This window comes from Muntiacus reevesi, chromosome 3, assembly GCF_963930625.1.
Source record: "Muntiacus reevesi chromosome 3, mMunRee1.1, whole genome shotgun sequence".
Taxonomy (NCBI): domain Eukaryota; kingdom Metazoa; phylum Chordata; class Mammalia; order Artiodactyla; family Cervidae; genus Muntiacus; species Muntiacus reevesi.
This window is the reverse complement of record NC_089251.1, coordinates 91,433,752-91,448,800: the sequence shown is the minus strand read 5'-3', so window position 1 is coordinate 91,448,800 and position 15,049 is coordinate 91,433,752. Positions and strand designations below refer to the sequence as shown.

General features: G+C 41.5%; 1 protein-coding gene across 1 annotated transcript in view; it reads left to right on the top strand.

The window, feature by feature from the left end:
• Nucleotides 1-3,517: 3,517 nt before the first annotated feature.
• SLC4A5 (solute carrier family 4 member 5) overlaps nucleotides 3,518-15,049 on the top strand; it is an 85,229-nt gene continuing 73,697 nt past the window's right edge. The window contains exons 1-2 of the mRNA XM_065929582.1: nucleotides 3,518-3,596; nucleotides 8,861-9,031. Of these exons, the coding sequence (XP_065785654.1) occupies nucleotides 3,518-3,596; nucleotides 8,861-9,031 (250 nt within the window). The remainder of the gene's footprint in view (nucleotides 3,597-8,860; nucleotides 9,032-15,049) is intronic.

Here is a 15,049-nt window from a genome sequence, read left to right as displayed (position 1 = left end):
AAGGAAGATATCAACTTTCAAAAAATCACAAACCTATAGGAGCTACCAGTACACATTAGTGGAAAACCAACTCTGCTTATGATTTTTGGTAAAATTAATACTTATTTTTATTTATTATGATTGTATATATACTGACTTGCATAATGTACCATCATTGCTTTTCCTTTCTACAACTTTTTATTCTTGATAGAAACTTGGTATCCTCTCAAAATATTCAAACACATCCAGATAATTGATTGTCCTAAGGATTCCCTTGGAGAAGGTAATGGCAACCCACTCCAGTACTCTTGCCTGGAAAATCCCATGGACAGAGGAGCCTGGTGGGCTGCAGTCCATGGGGTCGCAAAGAGTCGGACACGACTGAGCGACTTCACATCCCTCACTTCACTCACTTCATACTTTATCACTGGAGAAGGAAATGGCAACCCACTCCAGTATTCTTGCTTGGAGAATCCCATGGATGGAGGAGCCTGGTGGGCCATGATCCATGGGGTCGCAGAGAGTTGGACACGACTGAAGTGACTGAGCACGCATGCATGCAAGGATTCCCTTGGAGGCATTGTGTCCAGAGCCTGACCTAAGACACACCTGTTCCTCCTTGCACTGCTGCTTTCTTATTCTTTGAAAGTTCCAGATTTGTTGCATTTTGCTTTTCATTTTGTCATGGATATGATGTTTCTCTCTAGTCCACTTGAATATGCTAATTGTATGGTTTTTTAATGGTTCTTTGGCTGCTTGCAGTGTTCCTGTTTACTTGGACTTTGTCTTTTCCTGTTTGTTTTGGTCTGTGCCATTCTGGTGATTCGGCTGGCCATCATAATTTGGAGTAGAACTACTAAACAAATGTTTGACAGCCTGGAGTTCTTGAATGATAGACTAAAGATGGGCAATTGGGTGGCAGCTGGGTCCTTACCATTTTGAAGAACTCCAAAATGGCAGAATCTTTAAGTCCTCCAACCTCCTCTCTGGAGTGTGTAATCTTCACTAGTGTTCTAGGAGTCAAGTAGTCAGAGGGCTGAGTGGCTAATGATCTTTAATTAAATCCTTTTTTACCCCCAGTGAAATCACTCCTTCTTGCTCTCAGTTATTCGAGGGCCTTCTGAGCTAACCTTTCCATCTTCTGGGGTAGGGGAACCATTCTAGGACACTGAACTTAGGGGAGAGATCTGAGGATTTAACTTAGTCTTACGAAGATTTCCAACCAACCTTCCTGTTTGCAGCCGCATCCTTTATCCTGGTCTTCAGATATATTGACGGCCTCCAACTCCCCTTTCCCTAGTTTGAGAGCAATTTTATATAAGTAAAGACTATGTAATACTTGATGGTTCAGGTAAAGCATTAAAAATAAACTGTCTTCTTCTGGTGTTTATTTTTCTTCTCATTACAGAAAACTTTCAAACAATAAAAATAGAAAAAATAATAGATAAAATTATTTAAATAGAAAAAATAATATGATGATCCTTTTGTACCTGTACAAACCAGGTAAGCTTTGTAAACTGTACAAAGCAGTTTCAATAATGCTTTTCAATAATACTTTTCAAAAGGCAGCATAACCATTTCAATTAGTATTGTTATTGTTTAGTCACTAAGTCATGTTTGACTCTTTTGTGACCCCTTAGACTATAACCTGCCAGGCTCCTTTGTCCATGGGATTTCGCAGACAAGAATACTGGAGTGGGTAGCCATTTCCTTCTCCAGGGAATCTTTCCAACCAGGGATCAAACTCACATCTCCTGCATTAGTAGGCAGATTCTTTACCACTGAGCCACCAGAGGAGCCCTTTCAATTAATGGTTACTGGTTAATTCAGGTTTCCTAATTCTTTAAAGTTATTTGATTATTTCCATTATTTTTCTAATCAAGTATCTATTTATTAGCTTTGTGTCTAAGAACTATAGTTCCAGAAACTGTTACAGTCTGGGTTTGAATCCCTGTTCCCCCATTTAAGCAGTCAGTTAAGCTCTCTATGCCTCAGTTTCCTCATTTGTAAAATGTGAACAATAATGTTACTTATTTCATAGCAAAGATTCAAATAATTCATATATGCAGAGCAGAGCATTTAAAACAGTGCCTAGCATATTGTAACGGCAGTTGCTATTATTATCTAAGTTAAATATGTTGGTATGAAATTTTTCAAGACATTCACTTGTAATTTTTAAATTCTCTACTATATTTGTAGTTACATCCCTTTTTTATTCCAAATTATGTTTACTTATGAATATTATTCTTGATTAGTCTTGCATGATTTGCCTATCTTAATAATCTTTTCAAATAATTGCCTTCAGATTTATTAACCATCTATATGCTTGATTGTTTTCTATTTCATAATTTTTGCTTTCATCTTTTATATTAATATTCTGCTTTCTTTTTTCTCTTATTCTTTTTGTAGATTTTTGGGTTAAATGCTTATCATATTTATTTTCCTTCTACTCTGCTCTCTCCCTCTTTCTTTCCTTTCTTCCTTCTTTCTCACTCTAAGTATATTACACCCCACAAGTTTCAAGTTATAATTGTTCACTTCTAAATATGAAATAATTTCCATTGTGATTTTCTATAAAATCCATCATTAGAGGTTATTTTAGTTTCCATATATATGTAAGTATAATACATTTATTATATATACATTTATAAATAAATGTTTATTTATATATACAGTCATTCTTCGGTATCTGTGGAGGATTTATTTCAGGCTCACCTCCTCCATACCAAAATCTGTGATGCCTATATGAAACAGCATATGTCCCTTATATGAAATAGCATAGTATTTGTATATAAACCATTTTCCTGTATGCTTTAAATCATCTCTAGATTACTTATAATATCTAACAATGTAAATACTAAGTAAAAAGTTATAAATACAATGTAAATGTTATGTAAATAGTTGCTAGTGCATGATAGATTCAAATTCATGATTTGTGGAATTCATGAATGCAGAATCCACAGATAATATGTATAGTTTGGGGGGGTTGTTTTTGTTATCTTATTAATACTATAGAAGTATGATACAGATTCTTTAAAATTTATTAAGCCTTCCCAAGACCTAGTTTATGTGCTCTCTTTGTGTGCTCCTTGTAAATATTCCATTTGTACTCGAAAAAGCACACCTCTTTTTTCAAGTACAAATGGACTATTCCCCAACATATGGCTTCCCTGATAGCTCAGTTGGTAAAGAATTTGTCTGCAATGTAGGAGACCCCAGTTTGATTCCTGGGTTGAGAAGATCCCCTAGAAAAGGGAAAAGTTACCCACTCCAGTATTTTGGCCTGGAGAATTTCATAGACTGTGTAATCCATGGGGTCACAAAGCACTGGACACAACTGAGAGAATTTCACTTTCACTTTCCCCAACACACATGTATTTGAGGTTCCTCAATTTGTTTATATGTTCTTTTGTCTTATTTTTTTTCATCTTCACTAAGATCTTTCACTGTGAGTATGAATTTGACCATTTCTCCTTGAAATTCTACCTTTTTATGTTGTGTACATTTTGAGGTTGTGCTCATCTTTTACTTTATAGTTATGAAGGTGGAGGAGGAAGAGGCTGGGGTAGGGAAGCTGGACCCCGCTAACTACAGGAGGCGATGTCAGGATCAGGAAGGTAAGTAAGGTCACCGTGAGAAATTGATGCAAATTCTCAGAGGGTCTAGACTTTCCTTGGATGTCATTATAACAGCCCTTTCAGTTGGGGGAAACTACAGAGCTTATCCCTTTCCCCTGACCCACCCACAGTGTCTACCCTAGATCTTGTGGGACTAGCTTTAACCATATCTTAAAGGGATTATGTGGTCAGGTTGGAGACCGGTAACTTGGATTTTGCTAGGATTATGGCATAGCTTCCCCAATATAAAATCAAACTCCATTTTATAAGCTCTACAAATCATACTAAATGCCAAATATCAACATTTTATAGATTTTAAAAATAGCAGCTCAGTTAAAACCAGTGAAAGAGGGTATTGAGTGGCGATATTTTTGTTGCTCCAGAATTCCTTACCCAGAGACCCTAAGTATCCTACATTCTACAGAAAAGCAGCCACAGAATTTATAAAGAGGCACTACCCCAACCTTTTTGGAAGGAGATAGCAATCTTCCTGTCCAACTTGATGCTCCCTGAGCTGAGGAACATGTAGCACCGCTCTGGGGCTGTTGATGGAGAAGAATGTGGTAAGAAGCTGGCACTGTCCTGAACCAAACTCCAAGATGTTCACAGGGAGAGAACAGGTCATACAGAGCAAAGAAAGAAGCTCTGGAGTGGGTTAGTGAGTCCCTACAGTTCACCAGCTGAACAGCTACACTCTGATGGTTATAGTAGAAAAAATAAGACAAGTTAGATCCAGGGCAAAAAGAAAATATGTCCCTGACAGCCATCTCCCCTGATTTTTTAAAAAAGAATGCTCTTTACACAGTTCTCATAATCCTGTTCCCATTCACCATTCTATTCTGCCTTCTCAAAAACCATGCCTAGTTAGTAGAGAATTTTTATTCCTGCAGTATGGATGAGAACACTGAGGCCAAGATGAGCAAGGTCATACAGAAGGGAGGAACAAGCCAGGGAGCATCCAGGGCAGCTAACACTGGGTAAAGGCCTTTCTGATACATCCGCTGCATCCCGTCTCCATTCCTGGCCTCAGGGCAGAGAATACAATCTCAGCATTGAAAGAATCAAGAATGCTAAACCTTTAGAGTAGAACTGGCTGCCCGCCTACTAAGTCACTTCAGTTGTATCCAACTCTGTGTGACCCCATGGACTATAGCCCGCCAGTTTCCTCTCTCCATGGGATACTCCAGGCAAGAATACTGGAGTGGGTTGCCATTTCCTTCTCCTGGGGATCTTTCCAACCCAGGGATCAAATCTGTGTCTCTTTGTCTCCTGCTTTGGTAGGTGGGTTCTTTATCATCAGCGCCACCTAGAGTAGAACTGCTTACCTCTAAATATTGGTGTTCGTGGCTTACCTCAAATTCTAGCTTTGCTCAGGCTTAGGGTGGGGGACAGAAGGAAGGAAAAGCATCAGACATTCTGATACTGGTTCACTAGGAAATGAGGCTGCACTTCATAAAAATGTCTACCTCTCATTTCTCATTAACCCCATTAACCCAAGGGAGACTGAGGATCCAGAAGAGCAAGCAAGGATGTGGTGGGGTAAGCAGGAATTCTAAAGAGATCTGGACACTAACAACAAGGTAACCTTACTCTCCAGTGCCTAGGAATGCACCAGCCAGAGTAGGCACACACAGAATCTGCTCAGCAGAATGGACACCCAATATGTCTCTAAAAGGTTTAGACATGTTTCTTCAAGGTTCAGCTTCATGTGGTTTCACTGTGACATGCATAGTCAGTGATGCCCAAGCATCTGGTACTGGAAGTCCTAGCCAGAGCAATTAAGCAAGAGAAAGAAAAGATAAGAAGAAGAAATTTTAAAATTTGAAAGGGAGAAGTAAAATTGTCTCTATTTGCAGATGGCATGATATTATAAATAGAACCCCCCCCCCCAAATTCTACCAAACTGTTAGAACTAAAAAAATTAAGATTTCAGGATACAAAATCAATATACAAAAAATCAGTTGCATTTCTCTATACTAACAATGAACTGTCAAAAAGACAAATTAAGAAAATAGTTTCATTTACAATTGTGTCAAAACCTAAAAAGAGATTAAAGATCTGTACACTGAAAACTATAAAATACTGATGGAAGAAATTGAAGACAACACAAATACATGGAAAGATATTCCATGCTCATGGGTTGGAAGAATTAATATTGTTAAAATGTCCATATTACCCAAAGCAATCTACAGATTCAATGGAATCCCAATCAAAATTTCAGTGACACTTTTCCCCATAGATATATTTTTTTAAAATTTACAAATTCATATGAAACTATAAAGGACCTTAAATAACCAACACAATCTTGAGCAAGAAGAACAAAGCTTGAAGATCACACTTCCTGATTTCAAACTATATTACAAAGCTATAGTATTCAATATGGTATTGGCATAAAAATAGACATATAGATCAACAAAGATCAATAGAGAGCCTGGAAATAAGCCCACATGTATATAGTCAATTAATTTACAACACAGGAACCAAAATATACAATGGGGAAAGATAGTCTCTTCAATAAATGATGTTGGAAAAACTAAACCGCTACACATAAAAGAATGAAACTTGACTCCTATGTTACAACATACAGAAAAGTCAACTCAAAGCAGCATGAAGACTTGAATGTAGAACATGAAACCATAAAATTCTTATAAGAAAACATAAGGGGTAAGCTCCTTGATATCATTTTCGGCGATGACTTTTTAAATTTGATGTTAAAAGAAAAAGCAACAAGATAAAAGATGAGTTAAACTACATTAAGCTAAAAAGCTTCTGCATAGCAAAGGAACTGTCAACAAAACAAAAAGTCAACCTATGGAGTAGGAGAAAATATTTGCAAATCATATATCTGATAAGGGGTTAAATCTAAAATATATAAAGATCTTATAAAACTCAATTACAAAAAAAAAAAGTGTACGCCTTTAAAAATTGGGAAGAAGGACTTCCCTGGTGGTCCAGTGGTTAAGAGACGGCCTTGCAACGCAGGGGATATTGGTTTGATCCCTGGTCCGGGAAGATCCCGGAAGATGCCATGGAGCAACTAAACCTGTGCACCACAGCTATTGAGCCCGTACTACACAACAAGAGAAACCACTGCAATGAGAAGCCCGCACACTGCAAAGAAGAGTAGCCCCTGCTCACCACAGATAGAGGAAACCTGTGTGCAGCAATGAAGACCCGGTGCGGCCAAAAATAACTAACTAAATAAATAATTTTTTTAATGGGAAGAAGAACTGGATAGAATTCATTCCAAAGAAAACATACAAACAATCAACAGATACAGGAAAACGTGTTCAACACCATTAATGATCAGGGAAATGCAAACTAACACCACAAAGATATATCACCTCCCAACTGTTAGGATTGGTATATCTAAGACAAGGGATAACAAATGTTGGCAAAGATATGGAGAAAAGGAAACCATTTTGCATCATTGGTCAGAATGCAAATTGGTACAGACACTGTGGAGAACAGTATGGAGATTCCTCAAAAAATTAGTAACAGAACTACTGTATGATCCAGCAATTCTACTTCTGGATATATATTCAAAGGAAATGAAATCATTATCTTGAAAATACATCTGTACTCTCATGTTCATTGCAGCGTTATTTATAATAGTCAAGACATGGAAATAGCTTAAGTGTCCATCAGCAATTGAATGTTTAAAAAAATGTGATATACACATGAACATTATTCAGCTATTAAACAAGACAGAAATCTTGCCATTTGCAACATGAATGGACCTTGAAAGTATTATGCTATGTGAAATAAGTCAGACAGAGAGACAAATACTGTATAATCTCACTTACATGTGGAATCTAAAAATCCAAAGACATAGAAACAGAGTACAGGTTGGTGCTTACCAGAGGCAGGGGGTGGAAGGTGGAGAATTGGCTGAAGGTGGTCAAAGGGCACAAACTTTTAGTTATAAGATAACTGAATGTAACGTACAGTTCAGTTCAGTTCAGTTCAGTTGCTCAGTCATCTCCGACTCTTTGCGACCCCATGAATCGCAGCACGCCAGTCCTCCCTGTCCATCACCACCTCCCAGAGTCCACCCAAACCCATGTCCATTGAGTCGGTGATGCCATCCAACCATCTCATCCTCTGTTGTCTCCTTCTTCTCCTGCCCTCAATCTTTCCCAACATCAGGGTCTTTTCCAATGAGTCAGCTCTTCTCACGAGGTGGCCAAAGTTGAAGTTTCAGCTTGAACATCAGTTCTTCCAAAGAACACCCTGGACTGATCTCCTTTAGGATGTACAGTATGGTGGCCGTAGTTAATAATACCGTATCATATGCTTGAAAGTTGCTAAGAGACTAAATTTTGAAAGTTCTCATTCCAAGAAAAAAATTCATAACTTTGTGTGGTGATGGATGTTGACTGAACTTATTGTTGTGGTTGTCATTTTGCAGATATACATATATCAAATCATGATACACCTTAAATTAATATAATATTATATGTCAATCACATCCCAATTTAAAAATAATAATAGGGAAAACTGTGGAGGTGGTGGTATGGTTGAAGTGGGTATATGGAACTTAATGTACTATCTGCTCAATTATTCTGTAAATCTAAAATTGTACTAAAAAGCTATTAATTATTTTAAAAATTGTTGACCAACTGAAGACAATATAGATGAGAAATTGATAGTAAAAGGTCTTTCTGGAGAGCTGAGGGGAATGCAGATGCCTCTTTGAGCAAAGATTTAGTGGTGCCTTTATAGAGTAGTCAGGCTTCTCAGTGGAATTCTGAATTAGGGTCCTTGCTAGCTCTTGAAAATTCTAGCTTACAAAATCATTTTTGAGAAATCCTTAATAACTTGCTTCTCTGATAAGTAGTAGTTCACATGGTCCTTGGCTGTTAGTAAAAATGGCCTTGATGGAAATGCATACGGCTTCCCCATTAACAATCAAAGCTGAGACTTGGCATTTTGGGCTAAATATGTGACCTGTTGAAGGCCTCTCTCCTGGCCCATGTGTCATAAATCGTATGTAGTTATTGCTGCTCTGGACTAGCAAGAATGGGGAGATGGGAGTTCTGCTCCTTCTGAAAGAATTCCAACTATAGGCCCAAAGGTTCCCCCTTCCAGCAACCGCTGAGTTGGTTCAGAATTGGAATTCTGTCAAGCCCAGTGGCCCCGTCCAAGAATCCCATGTCTTTTGATCTTTTCCAGTGGCCTCAGCTCTTTGTAACTGGAGGATGTTAAGGAGAAATGCCAGCTTTCGGTAACTCTGCCTCCCCTCTCTTATTCTGTGCCCACAGACTGCCGTTCCATTCACATCGGGCTTTCGGTTCCCAGTTACCCTCACAGGAAAAGAGACCAGAAGGGACACCTTCCAGGCCTGCAGAAGGTCCGCTGGGGCTTGCGGCCAGACAAGCCACAGCAGGGGCTGGCCAGCGCGGGCAGCAGCGTGGACCATGTCAGCAAGACACGTGAGTTTTGGGGAACATTCTGGGGGCCATCTGCTGGGGGTTCCAGACAGGACGGGGCAGGGGAGGGGGACTCTCAGCAGAATGTGAGGAACGCCCCACGTGGCTCAGGCCTCTTAGGCTGCTCTCTCTGCTGCCACAGCAGACCAGCCCCTGCTCAGAGAGCCCCTTCAGTCAGGCTGAGCCCCTGTCATCACTGGTAACTCCGCTCTGGCGCATTCCACCTTGATTTCATGGTTTAATTCTTAGAATTATTTCCTGTTTCTACATTCCTAAGGGCAAATTTCCAGCCGCCCTAAGAACCAATAACAAACGTGACTGGTGTGAGGTGTTGTGCTCAGTAAATCAAATTCTTTGTTGCAATTACCTCCACCCTCTCTCTTCACTTGAGCTTGAGGGAATGGTCTGAAATTGTCGGGGCGCCCTGCACCACAGCCTCCAGACCTGGAAGCTTTCTCCCAGGTCAGCAGAGTCCCTGAGGCATGCCTCTGCTGCTGCAGGAATCAGTTCTGGGCTTGTTTAAAAAGCAGTCTTTTGTTCCTTCCTGTGGAAATAAAAATATCAATCTTAAGAGGAGTGAAAAGACTAGAGCACAGCTGCTGTGACATTTTATCATTTTGTGTCTTCCCTGTTTCTAGAGATATGATTTCACCTGCAGCACATCCCAAATCTGTGAAATAAATAGCCTCTAATTGGTTTCTACTATACATTTCCATGGTCTTGAACAAAGCAAAATGAGTTATTTTACCATTTGAACCTTCAAAGGAATGTCAGGCAGTAGCAGCCTCTTAACATTCCTGTAGGAGACTGTGACATACACGCTGGCAAAGACCATCTGAGTCACCCCATCCCAGCCCTGCGCTGAACAACTGCGGTTATTGGCACCAGGTCTACCAAGGCCTGTGGCCTCTGTGCCTTTGTGGGACAGGGGTTAACGGGGAGTCCTTTGGCGGTGTCTAGTGTAAGAAATGAGCTCTGATACGCATACACACAAACATGCTACACAGGCATGTGCACACACACACATCCGGGGGTTGGCATATCCGAGAGCCAAAGGAGGGCAAGTCTGACAGGAAGCCTGCTCCCCAGGTTGGGTCTGGATGCCTCCCACTCACTCTCTGGAGCATTTCCCTGTCACCCCACCACATTCAGGGATGCAGTCACCCTTTAAAAGTGGAGTCTGCTGGGTCCTTCCTCAGTCAGGAAAGAGGAAAGTGGGTTAGAGCTGGTACTCTCTGCAAATGGTATTTATTGATGCAACACGGTACTTCACAGAAGTGGTCGTGAATGGTGGATTTTGTGTTGTTTGGGTGGTTTCTGGTTGAGTTAAGGGGACAGTGGTTTTAACTGGAAACCAAAGGGGAGAGAAAGGAGAATCCTTTGGTACATTTGCACATTCAGTTCATGCCCTTTACAGCCTGCTATTCCCAGGCACGGCACAAGGCATGGCTGTGGAACAGGGGAGACAGTGGGAAGGCATAGGAAGGCAGGAAATTTCAGGCCATGTCTTTCAAGCTTGGGTAAAGTAAGAACTTCTTTTAAAGGGAAAATAACTTACTGTAGACTCATGAAAATGCATTTGTATATTTGTAGAGCCCCAAGGGACCATAAAAATCCCAGTTTGAGAAATAGTATGTTAATTCATTAAGGCTTTTTTTCCATAAAATATCTTACAATTTTTATTATAACATAAGTTTTATTCTTATAGCTAATAAAATAAATCTTTTAAAGATTATCTTCAAAATGGAAACACGAACTTTAAAAATTCTGATAGAACCCACCTACCTGTAAGAATACTTTCCAGGCCCCAGTTCCAGACATTCTTGATTCAAGGGGACTACAAAGCCTGAAAGCAAAGTCAACAGTCACAGTGAGTTTTCACCCATGGCAGCTGAACTTGTTCCAGCCATTCTCTTAGGGGTGGTAGAGGTCCACTCCTCTGTCCTTCACTTCTTCTAAATCAAAGGGGGCATTGTGTGTGTGATACAAATATACACCCTACTCTGTGAGATCCCTGGGTCAGTGACAGTGACCTGAAGAAAGGAAAACAAAAGTCCCAAATCATTGTACTGCATCATCTAGATAATAGACCGAATCTGCCACTTTTCTTTGCTGCAGGGCAACTGACCAGATGTGTTTTTCCTCTCTGAGAGCCTTGTCTATTCTGTGAATCCATTCAGACAGCCCAGGCAGGCATTTCAGCTGGCCACAGAGTTGAAGAGGACTAGCTTTACAGAAGAGAGGAACTGTGCAGAATGGGGTCAGGGGGTGGACCAGGCACGGGGGCTAGACATAGCTAGGCCTGAGAGTAAAGCAGGCTGTGTAGCTGAAACGTTGACAGGTGACTCCTTTAGTTCCTGCCTCACAAAACAGCAACAGGAATCCAGCCAGATGATGTGTGTGAAAGAAGATTTATACCGTGAAATGGTATTTCATTATAATTTTGTTAACTAAATGTGTCACATTAATAAAAAGGAGATATTATTATCCTCATCTTCAGATTGGGAAATCAGGGTTCAGAGAGATGTAGTGTGGTACAGCAGGAATCAGTGAAGCTAGAAGCTGAAAACATCAGTAGGCTCCAAAACCCGTGTGTGTCTCTTCTACTACACTTCTGCCCTGTGTAAGTCATCACCACTCAGTCATGACCAGTTGGACATAGGCTAAGAATTATACTTTTTTCAAGCAGCAAAACTACCTTATGATGAAAGGGATAGGTAGATAGTAGTTACCCCATAATATAATATGCCACAGCATAGGATTATTTGTCCCACCTCCTCCCCTTCCTCCAATATGAATATTATTTTGGCCACCCCTTCCTCCAGGTTTGACTCTAGCAGAACATATACAGGGAATAGAACCATCAAGCTGTGGTGAGCACCAGTAAGAGCCTTCCTTCCCTTGAAAGAATGCATTCTCTGGCTCAGAGAGCCTGTGGAGAAGCTATTAGGAGCAAGGGGGTGAAGAGCAGCTGTAGAAATATGACTGCTCTTTGGCTCTTCTTGGCTGGTGCTAAGAACTGGAGCCCAGATCTAAGAGAAAGGAGACAGGCCAAGCCCAACCTGGTGTGTAGGGACTGGGGTCTCAGCATCTTCATCTGTAGAGTGGAAGACGGTTGTAGGGTGACAGACTGTTGCAGTTTGCTGAGATAGAGGGCTTTCCCAGGACAAAGGACATGGAACTGTCATGCTAAAGGCAGTCAGTTCAAAGAAAATCTGGATGTCGGTCACACCGAGCTGTGAGCTCCTAGATAAAATAAAAACAGACACAAAGTACTTCACACGGCGCATGGAACGTTACAGGCACTTGACATAATATGTTACTTCAGTTGATTTGTGTTAACCCAATTTAAAAGCAAGGAGCCCAGATCTTTTTTCCTGTATGAGCAGACATCTAGTTTGGCTGTTCTCACTGGTACTGAGAAGCTTATGAGAGCCTTCTGGTGGGATGGGTGTGAAAAAGTATTAAGGTCTTCTTCTACTTGCTGAGCACTGAACAACTCTAGAGTCACTGAAAGATCAAAACCACCAAGACGAGCAGTAGGGGAGAAAGAGGCTGTTTTCTCACCAGGTGTTTGAGCCCCATGTGACTTCAAGGCTTTAGGACCAAAAATGGATTTCATATGGTTTTTCCCATTTCTGATGAGGTGTGAGGGTTGGGACAGAGAACAAATTTATCTCTAAGACACCTCCTCCTCTAAGGGACTGCTGAGACAGGCTTTGTTTCCAACATAGGAACAAAGGCAATTGGATTTCTTTTATTTTTCTTATTTCCTGGAGTTACCAACATATACAACATTCAAACAAACAAAAACCCTTATTGGAAGAGAATCCTGAGTTAGTGACCTTTACACCTTAAGGGGAAATTAAGGTTGAAAGCTCAAGTTTGCAAGTGAACCGATTAAAGTTCTGATAAATATAAAGTCATTAGGGCTTTCCTGGTGGCTCAGTGGTAAAGAATCCGCTTGCCAATGTGAGTGACACGGGTTCCATCCCTGATCCGGGAAGATCCCTCATGCCATGGAGCAACTAAACCCACGTGCCACAGCTATTACGCCTGTGCTCCAGAGCCCGAGAGCTACAACTACCGTGCTCACATGCCACAGCTACTGAAGCCCAAGCGCCCTAGAGCCTGTGCTCCACAACCGAAGAAGCCTTCGCAATGAGAAACCCGCACACTGCAGCTAGAGAGTCGGCCCTGCTCACTGCAACCAGAGAAAGCCCATGCAGCAAAAAAAAAAAAAAAATTTATATATATATACAAAGTTATTATAACACATGTGTTACTTGGATTTACCTTATTCCTTGAGAGTTAGTGTGCTCGCCTCTGCCTAAACTTCTGTGAATTTCCAGAGGCGTCCAGTCCCAGTATCACTCCTGCTACAAGACCTGCATGCTGGGCTCACAGTCTCACTGTGTCTCACTTCTTGTACCTGTTCTCTGTTCTCACCTCCAGGCATGCTACAGCTCAGGAATGGGGTTCAGTCCTCCTTTGGTCTCCCCCAAATTGGTCACATACCACATATAAGCGAGGAGCAGGCTTCCTAGGTGGAAGACCTAGGTTCGATCCCTGGGTTGGGAAGATTCCCCTGGAGAAGGGAAAGGCTACCCACTCCAGCATTCTGGCCTGGAGAATTCCTTGGACTGTATAGTCCATGGGGTCGCAAAGAGTCAGACACGGCTGAGGAACTTTCACTTCACTCACTAAATATTCCCTTTCTTAAAAATCCCCTTGTCACTTGAAATTTCCTACTGGCTACTTTTCTCTACCATATTTTAGGCAACTCCCACCTCACCCCCACTTCCCCTTACCAGTCCCATCACATCTCCTGATTCTCTTCAGCCACCTCCACCCCCAGCCTCTCCCCTCCCTCTCAATACATACAACTCACTCCCCTTGCTCACCTTTTGGTCACATCAGTTTCTCTCTGCCCCACCTTAGCTCACCATCCATTTTTGCACAGCCAAAGACACACAGAGTTGGATACACCTGAATGACTGAGCACACACACACACACACAAACACACACAATGTATTGACTAAACACAAAGTCTGTCTCCTCTAAGCTTAGCCCTTTAGCTAGACTTGACATTCTTTTGTAACTTCTAAACTTGTAGTTTTTGAGAAGGAATACAGAAGAAAATTTCCATGCCCTAGAATTTCATATAAGGGGGACTCATGATTTTAAAAGTAATGTGATCACAAGTATCAGAACCTCCCGGAGAAGGAAATGCAACCCACTCCAGTATTCTTGCCTGGGTTACAGTCCATGGGGTCTTGAAAGAGTCAGACACAACTTAGCGACTAAACAACAACAATCAGAAACCTACTAGAGCTGTCTTGAGCAAGGAGGGAGTGAGGGAGAGTAAAAGTTTGTCCTACATGAATAAAGGAGTTTCTCACAGTCCCCAAAGAACAGCCAACCAGGCTCAGCAGGAGGAGGAAAGCCCTCTCAGTCCCCTCTTTGGGACTCATGGCCTCCCCTGCTTCTTCTCCAAGTCTGCTTTGTTTCTCGATGTGTGTAGCCTTTACTGTCTCTCTGTGCCTTCAGCTCTCAGTTTATATGCTCCTTCCATTAGGAAACACCCAACTATCTCAGAAATCAAATTCAAAATTTCTGGGCTTGAGCCAGGTGTCCAGTCAACTGTTCCTGGTTCAATGAACCATGGCCTAGAGGCACAGTTCAAGTACTCCACAAACACAGCCACCAGAGCATGATCCCTTGGGCGAGGGAGCGTATGGGCCAGCAGATGACCCGAGGCTACTGACGGGACGATTCCCATAAACACTACGGGTTCGCAGATTCTCTTCTCCGCCTTCCCAGAGAGCACATTTAGAGTTTATGGACTGCTTTCTAGGAAAAAAAGAAAAAAACAAACAACCCTACTGTCCATGAAATGAGGACTTGGGGCCTTCCTGTCCTCTCTTGAAGACCACCTCAGATGAGTGCAGGCCTGACTTTGGAGCCCTCGGTTCTGTCTCTCCCACTCCTCAGAACTTGGGGGCCTTGAACTGTTCTTA